The following is a 14,841-nucleotide window of genomic DNA, read 5'->3' as shown; positions in this document are numbered from 1 at the left end:
TATTTACTTAGACTCTAGACATTTTTGTAAACCTTAGGAGTTGTGTTAGCATCATATTTCAACGTTTGCTTTATATATTTTATTCTGAAAACTATACGTCCGTCTGTCAAGTGATTTTTATTTTGAAAGCCTAACCTCGCTAAGTTGGCATGGCAACAGAACTGGTTCCCAAATCTCTATTGAAAAGTGTTAAGAGCGTAGACTTGGACTATTTTAAGGGGTTCAACATTTTAACTGTGTGCTCAAAGAGTGTTGGTGATGGCGGACATAGTCGCCGACCTGAGCACTCTGTGTTTTGAGAGCGGGCTCGCTGACGACGAAAAGAAGTTACTTTACCTCCGGGCGCGCTCGGCTGGACTGACATTTTGCGGGTGCGCGCACGCAGCTTTCGTGTGTGAGCTCATTGACTCGCTAAGGTGAACTCATCCCACACGTATAGTCTTGCAGTCATTTGAGTATATTTTAATCTGTCTGAGCTGCTTCATTCATTTGTATTATAGATGTGCCATCAGAAGGCGCACAGCGAAAATCAGAAAGCCAGTGGCACCAGGAGAGCACGACGACCTCCGCGTGGGTATACTTGGGATGGGCCATCTGGGAAAACAGCTGTGCCAAGCACTTCTTGAAAAGACCAAAATCAAACCCTCACATATTAAGATCTCCACTAGGAGACCAGAGTTAGCAGGTACACACGCACAAAAAGCCCAAATCTGAGAAAAATGCTTGTGATGCAGTGGATTTAAGATAAGCTTTATTAGTCCCACGCATGGGAAATTTGTTTTGTTACAGCAGTGGACAGTGCAAAGTTGCATAGAAAAAACAATGGAATAGTATATCCATAAGATACTGTACACAATAGAATATAATAAAAAAAAAATACTATATACAATCGAATAAAATAGAATACAAATGCTGTATACAATATGAGTATAATAATTTCTTGTGACAGGATTTAAATGTCATGAGACACAATCTTAAAGTGGTGGACCTATTTCCTTTTTATTCTGTTGTGTTTATAGAGCGTTACAGTGGTGGATGCTCATATTAGACATGGTCAAAGCTTCAAATAATTAGATTCTTTCGTTGAAGTAATCTATGTGAGGTGAAAGATCGCTGTTCATGTGGCTATAAATGCTAGCTTTCCTACTGCTGGCTCCTCATGATATCACTCAGAGTGGATACCACTAATATGGTCAAACCTTCTGTTTGCAAGGGGCAGCCAGTCAGAAGAAGGCTGGCTTAAGGGATGAGAAGCTAAAGCTCCTTGTTTCAGATAGTGGGTAATCTGAGGGGTTTCCATACGCTTCCTTAATGACTCTCTTCACTCTTAAATTTTTAAGCTACCCAGATGCATTTTTGAGCAGATTTAAGCTAGGTTGTTGTTGTTTTGTTTTTTCAGTTATGCCCTTTTAAGACTATGAATAGTTATTGGTTGCTTGTTGTGACTCTATGGTATTCTTGAGTTAATCATTAAGCATGTGTTGGTTTAACTAAATTGCACTTGGACCAAACTTCCGTGTGTACTGATAAAAGAAAAAAAGTGTTTGCTAAGATCGTTGTATGTTCTGTGTTTCAGTGGAATTTGTCCATACAGAAGTTGAATGTTTCTTTGACAATCGCAGACTGGCAGCATGGGCGGATGTTCTTTTCCTTTGCTGTCTGCCCTCTCAAATCCCAAAAGTCTGTGTTGATCTCCGCTCTCATCTGGCAAAACACTGCCTTGTGTACAGTTTCACCTCTGCCATTCCCGTCACCAGGTACAGCCATATTCACACACACAAAGGACTGGTCATTTCTTGGGGGGGTTGGGTCAATGAATCGCTTTCTTTTGAATTACTGTCTCAGATTAGCTAAGCTTCTTGGACACGACTACATCCTGAAGCCAAAGTATGACGTTGTCTCTTGTGACACTGTGGATGTTTGGCTGTCCTGCAGTCATGTGGCCTCAGCTTTAGCAGATCCTTTGCTGATAGAAGCATCGTGTCCTCTCACAATGAAAGGTATGTCACTTCAGCATCTTTTCATTTTGTTTCATATGTGACAGAAAGTATTTTGCATGAGCTTCAGTTAAACAAGTTCTTTACAAGTTCTGTTCTTAGTTTGTACATTTTGATTCCACATGTAGGAGGTATTTCTCTGGGTCTGAACTGGGTGTGTGCGGTGCTGTATATCCTGTTGAATATCTGCACCTCTGCCAGTCTGGGATCCAGTGAGGCTCTCCTCTTAATTAAATCAATATTTAAAGAAAAATGTGGAGACACTGTGCAATTAAATGCACACAGTTTCATCAATTCATCCTATGCATCTTCTCTTCTCTCAGATGAGTGAGTAGATCAGTGTTTGTTTGTTTTTTAAACTGTCATATATCTCATTTAAATAGTAATTATATATTTCAACTTTATTCCAAAAAGGCCTTTTCCCTGGATTTCACTTATGGATGCCCAGATCAGGGAGACCCCGCTGCTGCGCTTTCTATCAAGCAGTAAATCTGTGCAACAGTGCCTCTCTGCAGCTTATAAATCCCAGATGGAGACACCAGCAAAGTGACACACTGATCAGCCACAGCATTAAAATCACTGATACGTGAACTCAGTCTCTGTGAACCATGTCTCATTTTGAAAGAATACATAACAATACGAAAAATTAAAAAGTAAATAAAAGTCTGTTTAGCTTTTTGTGACCTGTCTTAAATAATGAGGCTGGTCAGTGTGCTTCCAATTCAAAATTTGTATTACTGTGTTACATTTTCAATTTTGAATGAAAATCATTTTATAACATGAAGGACTCACTAAAGTTTGTGAAATGTAGATAGGTTTACTTCAGATACTTTTATGCAGTACAGTTACAGTGCTGTGCAAAAGTCTCAAGCTTACTATGTTTTTTTATTTTCTCTATTAAGCCACTTAACACTGACCTATGAAACATTAAAGCATCAAAAAATGCACTCATGGATGAACAAGTGTTGTCTCTATACAGCACAGGCGACTTGGGAATTTTGTTAAATAATCTGTGTTTATGATTTGGCTTTGGGACGTATACTTTTAGACTGGTTTAAATATTAAGCAGCGGCGTATGTCCTCAGAGGAGCTGCAGTAGGCTCCTGGTAAGGATGCAGATTCGCAGATTTTCCGAGAAAAGACGGAAGTGTCAAAAAATCCGGGTCTGTTTTTTCCTGTTGAGCAGCAGAAGCAGCAGCGGCAGCACTGTGGAGAGGTCCCTCACATGATTGCAGGGATATGGAGGCGGTTTTCCTCATGCCCTGAGCTTGATTAAACTAAAATCACATCATATTTTCGACGCTACGTTGTGGTGAGATAAGTTTTTGGGTGTTGTGTCCGCAGCTTCGGCTGTCCTTTTAACTGCTCGCTGGTTAGCTAGCGTGAGCTATAAGCTAACAGCTAGCCTGGTTAATGAAGCTAGAGTTCCACGCACATGTAAACACAGCTCGTCGCTACTGCTTTAACTGTTAAATCAGAAGGCAATACTGCGGTTGACGGGGTTTATTATGTGAAACGGCAGCTTGTTTAGTTTAAACAGCCTGCTTTAGGAGGCTAGCTTCACCCGTCTCCCTCCCCTGTGGTTGGGAGGGGCGGGGTTTCATCTTTTTGCAGCCACGCAGACTGAGGTGTTTGCCTTCTCAGGACAGCCATGGAGAGATTAGAGGCTACATCACAGCTCCAGTCACGGCTTTCATCACTGTCTTTCTCATCTTTCCCCGGAGTAACAGCCAAACAGTGCGACAACACGCCACCGGACAGGTAACCTGTTGCTGCGGCTTTTAAATGGAGCTGCTATGCAGATGGGTGGTCTGAATGTTATCTTGGTTTAAAAATTCTATTCTTTCTTTACTTAAGGCTGCAGAATACAAATCTTTCAGAGAGCTTTACTCAGTCCAAAGACAGTATGGATGACACCAAGGAGGATTCAGGACGTCTTTCTGAGGTAGGTAATACTGTGTGCTTAGGTGAGCTGTAAACAAGTTGCAGTAAATAGGGAGGCATAGTCTAACAATTTAAGTCTTTACAATAATAACCCCGATGTGTGCGCATATTGAGGGTAATGACGAGGCCCCTGCTGAGCTGGCCCTGGGGGAAGGAGGCGAGGAGAACAGCAGTGCAGGGAGCTGTCAGCTCTCCGCCGAGATGAAAGGTGAGGACCTGCAGTGTGCCATAGTGACAGCTGCTTTGTTCAGCAGTGATTCTGACTCTGCGGGTTCATAAACGTCCCGCTAATTGCAGTGTGCGTGCACAGTATTTGCTTGAGATTTTGCCATCTTAAAATGAGTTGGATAAAGTGTTGCAGTTGCTGTCACATCTTGTTAAAGTCACTGCCGCGTGTCCCTTCTGATGGCAGCCCAGATGCCGCCCCTGAACCCCCCGACAACTTGGACATCTGCTGCTGTGAAGGAGTTAAAGGTGAAGCTCCGAACAGAGAAGGACAGCATGGTGACCGTGTACCGAGGCGACATCATGACGGTCCACGTGCCCACCGTGCCCGAAGCCAATAAAGTGTGCTGGGAGTTTGCCACAGACGGCTACGACATTGGCTTCGGCATCTATTTTGACTGGACTCCCGTGACGAGTCGGTCCATCACGGTGCATATCAGCGAGTCGAGCGATGACGAGGACGAAGAGGAGGAGCTTGAAGGTCAGGCGCCGACGCCCCTCTTTGCGATGGCAGTTGTACTTTTATATGTTTTCCCCCCACTGGGGTTACGATTCGGTGTGTTGACTTTGTGGATCATGTGATTTCTGCAGGGCCCGTCGGCAACGGGGACGTCGAGAAGGGCTCCAAAACTCACACCAACTCTAACTTGTCTGAAATCCTCCCCGTGTACCGCCAGGACAGCCACCTGTCCGTGCAGGGGGGGAGCCACGAATTTCCAGGTGAAGGCACTTATCTCCTGAAGTTTGACAACTCCTACTCCCTTTGGCGAAATAAAACACTTTACTACAGGGTTTATTATAGTGCCTGAGATGCCAATTTATCGCTTATGAATGTACAATTTACTGAAGAACAATGAACTATTTTTGATTCCACACTTGTTGGGGGAGGGATGGGAGGGAGACATAATTGAAATTCTAAAATAAAATAGAAAAAAAAAATATATATATATATAGGGATATCTATTTTTTAGCACCGTCTGCTTGTGTTGTCTCTTGTTGAATTTAAGTTTGTAATCCCACAGATTTCAAACGCTTCAGTGTCTTGCTAACATGTGTTTGAAGAAGCCTTGCATATGTGCCATTTTTCCCATGTGTGCACCGTGCTATTTGGTCAAGTGCCCATCATAAAATATCTATTGTCTTCACCTGTAACAGATCTATGGTAGCAGTGATCAGGGAAGACCTGCACGGGTATAACTGTGTTAAATCAGCTATGATCTAAAGAAAGAAGCTTTGTTGTTGTTGTTGTGTGTGTGTGTGTGTGTGTGTGTGTGTGTGTGTGCGCGCGCGCGCGCGCTTGTGCACCTTTTTTTTTCTTATTATTCTTATTGCTTTGTCTTTGTTACCAACCTAACTTATTTTTTTCTTCTCTGTATTGATCCTAATCACGTGAGATTTCAGATTATGTAAATTCAGAGTATGGCGATGTCTGCTGTCACAGTGGTGTGTTGGTTAAAAAATATATATAAGTCGAATGTACTGAAGCAAGTGGTAATCAGACTGTGCTTTTTATGACACAATTAAAAGCCATCCCTTATCACATGCAGCTCCTTATGTAATAAAAAAATCAATATTTACATTTGACTTGCACACTTTCATTATGTTTGGAGGTAGATTATTTTTTGTGCACAAGTCTAAGAAGTAAGTTACTGTTTTGTTTTTGGTCTTTTTAAAAAAAAAAAAAAAGATTATCTTTCTTTCCTCATTTCAATCACTCTTTGTGCATCTTCCAAAGATTTCACAGATCTGGCTGCTGACGTTGTATACAGCATACTGTAAAGCAACTGATACTGTTACTGTACTAAACCCTCGCTGTAAGTTATGCTGATGGCATCAAATCCTGAAATTTCTAATTCCTCAATAAACAGACCATTGTCTCATTTCCTTTGTGGTTAATTGAGGCGATTAGATAAAACCAGCATGAATCACGGTCGATTACTGGACAGCTTGAGAAAAAAATAAATTAAAAAATGGCCAGCCAAAGCTGCGCATTTCACCCGAGACCCCGTCATTTCATAACAGTCTCGCTGCACATCCAGGATTAGAAAGCACTTCAGGGTGGCCCCTTGTGTTTCCATTAAATTGTGACATAAGGGGATTGATGTAATAGTTGCACAGAGGTGCTGATGAAACCAGGTTTTATTTTCAGTTCTCCCTTAAGGCCTCACACAATCTTACGACGCAGCTAGTCTTGCTTGGGCTTTACTGGATTTTTCTTTTTTTTAAAAAGAAAAATGGTCAATAATTTATGGAAAGCTACTCTCAGTATCATCAAATTCATTATTTATTCAATTAACTTCACGGAAATATAAAGATGTACTAGATTCTAACATAATCCACATTATCTACAAGCATATGATGGTCGAATGTCAGCTGGCATCCAGAAGCTGTTTAAAAAAAGGGGATAATAAATACAAATGAAGATGAAGTTATATTATTTTGAGAAACCCAAGGTTAGCACAAATGTGAACAGTCATTGAGTTTCTGTTTCGAGGCCTTTGGAACTGTACTGACTAAATAAAAATTTGCAGCACACTCGACTGCTTAAAAAATTGCATAGGACTAACATAATTATTCAGTACTGTGATAAATGCTCCTTTTCTTTCTTTTTTATGGTTTGTCTTGGTTCTGTATGTAAATCGGAGGTTTGGGATCTAATTTTCCTTATGCGGTCATTTTTTGGTCTGGCGTCATGAGCAGGTGTTATATAAGCTGTAGCATCAACCTACACCTGTTTAGTTTGTCATTTGATTTCTTCTTTGTTTTTATCACTTAATTTCTTGTGATATAAACAATCAGAATAAAGATGAAGATAAATATATCGATTTACTCTTGTTATTCCAAACTCTACAGCAGCTTGGGTCTCATTAAGTAAGAACCAGAGTGCATGGTTTCAGACTGCAAGTGGAGATGAACTCTAATAGAAGCTGTTTTTAGCATTGTCGCCTCTTAGATGAAATGTTGCTCCTGAGGGTGGACAGAATAATAAAGTAATATGACACAACCACACTGCATTAACACCACAGAGCCCAAGAACTGACATGATTATATTTTGTTGGCTTATTTTGGGCCCCCTAAGTACCAAGTGCACGCCATCAAAACACCACAGCCTACCTGAATATTTTTCCTGACCATGTCCATCCCTTTACGACCACAGTGCACGATTAGTCTTTTTAATAAAAGTCCATTCACTGTTTGAAAATTTCAGATATCAGCCATTTTCTAGATGGCTGAAACACAAGTCTAATACACTCAGAAGTTTCTTTGTCCCACATATAATTCCCCCCCCCCCCCCCCCCCCCCCAAACTATAAGTGCTAACATGAGGAAAACAGTGTAGTAGTAGAGATGGTAGCCACAAGCCACATTTCCTGGATGGACCTCGTACCTAAGCGGCCCCACTCTCACCTACTGATGAGAGAAGCTAGAACTCTCATCTGATATTGCTATTAGTGCAGTGGAGGTTCTCACTTGATCACCAATAATACGTGAAGCAAATATGACTGACGAAATTTGATCATGCCAATCAATTGTGTGTCTATAAAACAATGAAATGACTTTGAAAGTCTATTCAGTTAGCCCGCACAGATCCATAATAAATACTGATAGCAGATATTTGGTGTTTAGAGTTTAAATTGTAACTATTTTATTTTTATTTTTGTTATGAGACAAAGATCTTGAATTTGCTAAGCGAATGGATAGATGTTCAGTCATACACTTGACTTCCCTTTATCCAAAGACATATAGAAAGGCAGTGAGGCATCTGGAGTCCAACCAGCAGATCCACTAGGGGGCCTATTACTTAATTACTTTGACCTCTCACCTGTGCGTGTTCACCACGGCCTCGAGCTCCTCTCGGCCAATCAGAGGTTAGCACTGGAGATCTAAGTACCGCCGATGTTTGCTGCTCTCAGAACGTATTGGATCCGTAAAACAACATGGGGAGACTGAATTTTTATGTCCTTTGGTCTTTGCGTGACGTCCCCCGCCAGTTTATTAGGTATGTCGTTTGATAAATACATAATAATAATAATTTTAAAAAAAACCATGTTGACAGATTATTAAGGAGGCGAAGAATCACTACTTGGACTCACTCTTCACAGCAAATCTAACCGGAGGTGCTTTCAAGTCCATGTCCCGCTGCCTCTTCCTAAGCAGCTGGTCATCTTCGGTCTGGGACAGTGGGAATGCAGTTTGACCACAATTTCAGTCGAGGTTCTGGTCAGTGCAGAAGTACCAGCTCAGAAAATTGGGATTCTGTCCTCTCAATTTAGGTTCGTGAAGTAGCCGCAAGGTTGTGAATTTGTAAACTAGAGTTTGCTGACATCTCTTTGTGCTCAGGTGTCTGACTTGGGAAGGTGACTGGAGCCCAGAGATGGTCAAAGTGGCTGCAGAGAGGGGCAGGAGGGGAGTTTATGGCAAGATTTTACTCACAGTCTCTGGAGAGGTACAAAACACAAGTATTTAGCGCGACCAGATCCGAAAAAACTCACGTAGAGCTCATGTTTGTGTGGGGAAAGTCTGGGTTATTTTACTAATGGTTAAATGCAGTGGGGAATTTACATATAGCCTCACTTTAAAACACACAAACTGTTCAGGCTACAGGTTATAGCATGCAAAGGGCAAATATAGCTTATCTGAATGCAATTAATCCAACTCCTGTACTGAGTAGATACAATAAGCCTAAAAGGAAGGTGAAGTTTAACCTAATATCTTATGCTGACTGCTTTTTTTTTTTTTTTATAAATAACTCTTGGAAAACAGAATCTGATTCCACCATTTTCACCTTGCTATAAATAGCTTTATGGCATATATTGTCATTTAATATTCATTTCTTTGTGCTAGTTTCCATTACACTCCCTGCTTTCTTTGCGTCAGAGTGCTAGGCATCATGCCTATATGTGGGATTTAAAACAAAAAAGCAGTCTGTAGCTGATATTGCATAGTGGCATTTCACTTATTTCTTGCCAAGACTTGTGACCAGCCACAGGACAACTCCAGCGTCTTCAGCAGTACCCCTTTGGTTCAAAGGAAATGCTTGTTCCCCGAAGGGCACGATGTGACCGATCATTCCACCACATTACACACCCAAGATGCTGAAAGTGAAACGGTGAGATAAACGGGGCCAAAATAGTTCAGTGGGAATGCACACTTTGGTTTTCGAGCGTCATGATTGTTCAATTAATACAAATCCAGGTGACTTCTGAGACCTCACACCTGAGCGACAGGAGCGACAGCGTGTGCTTTGCTGAGGTCCAAGTCAATAAAGTCGACACCAGTGACTCCGCTGTGGGGAATAAACCTCCAGTGTGGCCTACAGTGAGTGTTATCCTTAGGTGTATGTTAGTGTCTGCATGTGAGGGCAGTAACTGACGCAGGTCTGCTGTGCGCTCTGTGTGACTGGAAGGAAAAGACACCCAGACGTACAGTCATTGGTAGGAGAGGCCAACTGAGGTGGAGCTCTGAGGACGTGGACAGCCTCTCAGAGGATGTAGACCAAGCTTCGACCCCTAAGAAGATGAGGTCATCCGGGATAAACGGTCAAGAAGAAATGACTGTGCTCATAAAGAGTGAGAACAGAGGAGGTCAGAGGCAAAAAGGAAAAAAATATTGGGATTACACAGGATTGCACAGAAGTGGCTTTTACAAAGATTTGTGATTAGTTTCAGCGTGTCCGTCAAAGCGTTGGTGCCACACCATGTGTCTGAGTGACCCTGATACTGCCATCCTCATTGGAGGGGAGACTTCAGAACAAAACTACTGCAAAGACTCCCTGTGGAAGCTCGAGTTGGGTCAGTGGACTTTGCTGAATATACATCTGGCCATATATGTATATTAGCTCCCTGTATCTATAAAGCATGTCACTAGAGTGAAGGTGTGCGGCACCGGTGGAGGAAGCATTTGTACTTAATCGTTACCTGACCTCTTTTCAGACGGTGACTTCTGGTTCCCGCTGAACTCCTCTGCTTCTGGACCTGAACCACCCTGTGCCCGAGGACACACTGCAACCTATGACCCAGACTCTAGAGCAGTCTTTGTTTACGGTGGCCTGAGGGAGGGTCGGCGCTACACGGAGCTGTACATCCTTAATACTCTGACCTGGAAGTGGAAGCTTGTCAATGTGGGTTTGTTGTTAACATGCTGCGTTTTCACATTCTTTAAAAGCATGTACGTGTATGTGAAATAGGCTCTTTGTTTTTTCTTTTCTTTTCATTGCTGTATTTGTGGATATTTCCCATCCTTAAGGCAAAAGGCAGCGTTCCAAATTTAGCGTATCACTCTGCAGCCTTTTACAAAAAAGAACTTTTTGTCTTTGGAGGAGTTCAGTCAAGCCTTTCCTCAGGGGATAAATCCTGCAGTAATGCTCTATACATCTTCAACCCAGAGTTTGGACTCTGGTACCAGCCCATTGTGGAAGGGGACAGACCTCTGCCTCGGTTTGGGTCAGTCTTCAGTAAATTTACTGTACCCTAAGTGCTTTCTTAATTCTCAGGAATGCTAATTTCATGCTTTTTAACAGGCACACGACTACGCTTCTGTCTCAGAAGTTGATCATATTCGGTGGACGCAAGACAGCTGCTTACTTTAACGACCTCCATGTGTTAGATCTGGGTAAGATAAAGACCGCCACTGACCGCCTTAGATTGAAACAGAGTGTCCAGGATTGCACTGATTCTTACATTTTCCCTACTGAGTGCAGGATTTATGGAGTACACAGCTGTGAAGAGTGGGAACATGCCACCGCTGCCTCGAGGGTGAGTAAACTAATCAACCTTGATAAATGTCATCCATGTAGCCATCTGGTTGTAGTATCCTTGGGCATCCCAGAAAGAGTCAAGTGCAATTTTAATGTTGTTTAACACAAAATTCATCCTAGTGAGATTATTCTTTTCTTTTAGCTGAACATAATTCATATTTAAGAATATGTAAAGATTGGCCATAACAATGATACAGATAAAACCTCTTTATATATTAATTGACAGGTTTCATGCAGCACTCCCAGTTTCAGACAACAGGATTTTAGTCAGTGGAGGGTGCAGTGCAATTGGAGCCCTGCAGGATGTTCACATCTTTAATACAGGTGAGCAGGTTTTTTTTTTGTTTTTTTTTTCTTCAGTATTATTGCTATTTTGCACGAAGCATCAATATTGATGAAATCAGCTGCTTTTTAATCGAGCTTCATTTCTTTTCTCCCCCAGATACGAATATGTGGACTTCACTGGTGTCTCCCCTGCTTTGCTCCAGGCCTCGTGCTGGACACAGCATGATGCTTTTGGGCAGCGCTATCCTAAGAGACACTGGGACACATGGACAGGGTGAAAATGTTAAAATCCAGTGTGCATTGCTGGTGTTTGGTGGGTCGGACTGCTCTGGTTCCTTTTATGATGACACAATCAAATGCACCGTGGAGATTCCTTTTGACAAATGAGTCCAAATTGGAAACAGTTTTTAGCCACCATGGCCCGTGATGTGATCAGACATGAGAAGAGCGTTTTGTCTGGAAGACTAATTCTTCTGCTTTGTGTTTTGTTGCAATGACTTTCTATTCATGTGTCTCCTGTGTGATTCTTTTACTTTATTATGTGTCTTCGAAAATCACCATCAGGCAACGCGCTGCGAACAGTGAGACGAGAGGTTTTCCACTTTGCATAGCAAATCTGAGCGTTGGGGTTTTTTTTTTTTTTTTTTTTTTAAACACATTATTGTCCCGTACCTCCTCTCCACGTATCTGTATGGTGGTTTGTTTGTTTTTTTGTTTGTTTGTTTTTTTTAAAAAGGCAAATTAAAGTCATAGTTCAATTTCATGCTAAAATACTAATAAATATTTTTTTTACTTGAACCTTTCTTGTCATTTAAAGTAACTGCAGTGGAACAGAGTCGCTTTTCAGTCATTTTATTTAACACAAACAACTTCTCAGTGGCTTTGTACTAAGCACGCAGATCATCAGGTGTATCTGGTTGGCGTGATGGGTGGCTCACTTGGAAAGCTTCAATCTCAAGTAAAGCCTCATTTAGCCGTTTGATGGTTGGATACTTCCCCACATCCACTTTGAACCTGTAGACATTAAAAACATAGTGGTGATGCTTCCCTGTACAGGCTGTTTCGAGGTTATATCATGTTTTGGGATCTCTGCCTTCTCTTGAATATAATAGAAGTAAATTGTTCTGATTTCTGGAAAGAGATGCTGCTGCTAACCTTCCAAATGTATTATTTGACGCTTTGTGGCACAACTAGTTTCATCTGGTTCCATCATATTTAAAACAAGGCAGATGTTTTTATAGCCACCATCTTAAATGCTGGTCAGCTCGAACAAAACGCACTAGACAGAGAAACAGCACTGCACGCCAGAGGGAAAATATGTAAATTGGATTTTGTGGAAAGCCCATCTCTATTAAAGTAGCGCTTCTATTGCAGTTTTATGAAACTTCTCATAGCATACCTCTCTGCGTTGTAGACCTGTGGGACCAGACAGATGTCTGCCATGGAAATCTAAAAGAGAAGCAGAAAGTAAGAAGTAATCTTTGTGCTGGAAATTGCCCAGATGTTGTCCTGTGATATATTCATGTTCTTACCTCATCGCCTACACAGTATTTCCCCGCTGTTTGCTTCAGAATTGGCTCAAGAGCTGGGGGTAATAACGCATGCATGTAAAACACATTGGCATTTTTCTCATCACTTCATGTTTCTAATGTATAGAGCAGGGGTGTCAAATGTGGGGCAGAACTAGATTATTACTTTGGAAAGTTTGGAAATGTAAATATTGGGAGAACAGAAAAGTTTGTACTTCTGTGTTAAGTTCTCAGGAATGGATCACTGTTGATTTAATCATCATCGTCAGTTTTAAAAGCCTTCCTGCTTGCGACATTAAAGCAAAGCAGGATGGTTAAGCTGATGAGTCACGCTTTGTAATGACAGCAAAAATGTGCACTTATAGAGGCAACTCGGTGTTCATCATCTGCTGTGTAAAACAAAGTGTTTTCAGAGTGCAGTTCTCCGCATTTAAAATTAAAACGAAGCATAGAGGAGTAGATGACAGGCTTCCGCTTACCTTGAAAACCACGATCGATGAAGTGCTGAGACCACTGCATCTTCTCCGCTCCTATTTTCTGGATTACATACAAATTCTGCGAAGTCCAGGAATTAAAAAAAAAAAGATAAAGTTACTGGTCTTGCAGGTTGACCTTGACATTGCAAGCATGGATTTTTTGTGAACCAGAGTAGAGATTTGAACTGATGGCATTGTGGACTGTGTTCTGCTTACCTGCAGGGGCTGTATACCCGAGGCAATGAGGTCACTTATCATCCTAACCTGGGCACGCGCCTTTGGGTCTGCTGGAAGAAGACGGGGTCCTGGTCTGGTCTCATCGATGTACTGGATCACTGCCAGCTACATAAACAAAAGAATTTTGGTAACGTTTTTTTAATGTTACATGGTGTAATTAAAAATACACCGACTAAAGGTGTAATTAAATGGAATTTTAATGTATTTTATTTGAAATTACAAAGTAACTACCTGCAAATGCTTAAAGGTTAGAAAACAAGTCAGGTTTTTACTAGAACTGTTACCAGTATTACCAAAATATTCAGTAAATGTAATAAGATAACATGACAGTGTTATGGAAGCAGACTCACCGACTGAGAGAGAGTGGTGCCATCAATTTCCACTGCAGGCACTTGTTGCATGGGGTTTAGCTCTTTGTACTCCTCAGTAAGCTTTGGCACAGAGAGAGCCACTGTCAGACTAACACATGACTTTAAAAAAGAAATGCATGGTTTTATTGTTTAAGACAGCACCTTGTTAAGAAACTACATATTGTTTTAGCAGGATTTTGGACTCTTTAATATTCAAGCAATCATGCAGAAAGTGTCATGTTTGTCTGCACACTGTACCTGCTGCCCTCCATCTTTGATCAGATTGACTGGAAGCTGGTCATATTCAACACCTTTTAGAGCAAAAGCTGGTGCACAAACAAGTTCATTACCTTAGTGATAAAAAAAAAAGTTACACCAAAGCTTAGCTGAACATTCCCAGGGCATGACTTACCAATGCGAACCCTCCAGGAGCAGGAGCTTCTGAAGTATCCGTGAAGTATGGGCTGAACAGAAAACAGAAAATGTTAAGTCAGTTTGGAAACAAAGTCAGTTTTGCTTTGTGGTTTTATGCAGTGGGTTCACCTTAGTCTGAGTTGCCATACTTCTGTAGATTTCCCTCGACTAGACTGGATCAGTTACTGCAAGTACTTTTTCTACAAAAAATCTCATCCACTTTGAGCAGCCAATAGGATGTGTCCCCTAAACTCCCTCCTACCTACTCTTTGGTCCATGACTAAGCACCATTGGGCTTCATATGGTTGAAATTAAGCAGCTGATGCACACATAACACCCGGCGAACAGTGACAGTACCTTAGCGAGGCAGGCTAACGACAAGCGCATTGTCGCTGGCTGCGATAACACTTTAATCTTTTGGATAAGGGCCACTGATCGCTTAAAGATCACACACTTTACAGCAAAGTCCCACTTTGTTCAAAACTGCGTGTGGATACAGCTCAGCTGAGACACACTTCCTGACAGGAGAACTGACTGGTTTAATTAGCCAATAGTTTGTGGCGTTCCATAGCTAGGGCGGGTTTAATCCAAAAGCTGGAGTCGTGATTGGACAGAAGGCAATCTCGAG

The 14,841-nt window shown here is 41.6% G+C and overlaps 4 protein-coding genes across 9 annotated transcripts; 3 read left to right on the top strand and 1 right to left on the bottom strand.

Annotated features, from left to right (window-relative positions):
* The first annotated feature begins 140 nt into the window (after positions 1–140).
* Positions 141–2,777, top strand: noxred1 (NADP-dependent oxidoreductase domain containing 1). Of its 2 annotated transcripts, none has more exons than XM_085441388.1 (6): positions 141–416; positions 501–685; positions 1,577–1,757; positions 1,936–2,000; positions 2,126–2,324; positions 2,412–2,777. In XM_085441388.1, exons 1-6 carry the CDS (start codon positions 259–261, stop codon positions 2,545–2,547), a joined length of 924 nt encoding a protein of 307 aa, XP_085297514.1. In that variant the 5' UTR covers positions 141–258; the 3' UTR covers positions 2,548–2,777. The 2 variants fall into 2 exon arrangements, with proteins under 2 accessions (XP_085297514.1, XP_085297513.1); XM_085441387.1 differs by having other exon boundaries at positions 1,846–2,000.
* A 352-nt stretch (positions 2,778–3,129) lies between these two features.
* On the top strand, positions 3,130–6,046 carry tmed8 (transmembrane p24 trafficking protein 8). 2 transcript variants are annotated; one of them, XM_085442064.1, is made up of 6 exons: positions 3,130–3,309; positions 3,647–3,758; positions 3,855–3,942; positions 4,056–4,149; positions 4,354–4,647; positions 4,758–6,046. In XM_085442064.1, the coding sequence occupies exons 2-6, from the start codon at positions 3,649–3,651 to the stop codon at positions 4,973–4,975; spliced, it is 804 nt and encodes a 267-aa protein (XP_085298190.1). In that variant the 5' UTR covers positions 3,130–3,309; positions 3,647–3,648; the 3' UTR covers positions 4,976–6,046. The 2 variants fall into 2 exon arrangements, with proteins under 2 accessions (XP_085298190.1, XP_085298189.1); XM_085442063.1 differs by having other exon boundaries at positions 3,131–3,309; positions 3,642–3,758.
* Positions 6,047–8,103: 2,057 nt separating this feature from the next.
* Positions 8,104–12,153, top strand: LOC146686606 (uncharacterized). Its single transcript, XM_085440776.1, has 13 exons — positions 8,104–8,165; positions 8,269–8,439; positions 8,507–8,612; positions 9,138–9,275; positions 9,362–9,484; positions 9,573–9,750; positions 9,829–9,957; positions 10,099–10,286; positions 10,412–10,608; positions 10,686–10,777; positions 10,866–10,920; positions 11,149–11,246; positions 11,365–12,153. The coding sequence occupies exons 1-13, from the start codon at positions 8,104–8,106 to the stop codon at positions 11,592–11,594; spliced, it is 1,767 nt and encodes a 588-aa protein (XP_085296902.1). The 3' UTR covers positions 11,595–12,153.
* On the bottom strand, positions 12,044–14,724 carry gstz1 (glutathione S-transferase zeta 1). Of its 4 annotated transcripts, none has more exons than XM_085440772.1 (9): positions 14,571–14,724; positions 14,212–14,263; positions 14,058–14,125; positions 13,800–13,919; positions 13,429–13,554; positions 13,216–13,291; positions 12,740–12,792; positions 12,607–12,656; positions 12,044–12,221 (listed from the first exon to the last, which is right to left on the bottom strand). In XM_085440772.1, exons 1-9 carry the CDS (start codon positions 14,598–14,600, stop codon positions 12,095–12,097), a joined length of 702 nt encoding a protein of 233 aa, XP_085296898.1. In that variant the 5' UTR covers positions 14,601–14,724; the 3' UTR covers positions 12,044–12,094. The 4 variants fall into 4 exon arrangements, with proteins under 4 accessions (XP_085296898.1, XP_085296900.1, XP_085296899.1 ...); XM_085440774.1 differs by having other exon boundaries at positions 13,800–13,880; positions 14,571–14,719; XM_085440773.1 differs by lacking the exon at positions 14,571–14,724 and adding an exon at positions 14,343–14,527.
* Between the last annotated feature and the right edge of the window lie 117 nt (positions 14,725–14,841).

This window comes from Copadichromis virginalis, linkage group LG19, assembly GCF_057382275.1.
Source record: "Copadichromis virginalis isolate Kocher_CV1m ecotype Utaka linkage group LG19, C_Virginalis_male_GT1.1, whole genome shotgun sequence".
Taxonomy (NCBI): Eukaryota; Metazoa; Chordata; class Actinopteri; order Cichliformes; family Cichlidae; genus Copadichromis; species Copadichromis virginalis.
Note: the sequence above shows the minus strand (reverse complement) of the source record. Positions and strands in the feature narration are given on the sequence as shown.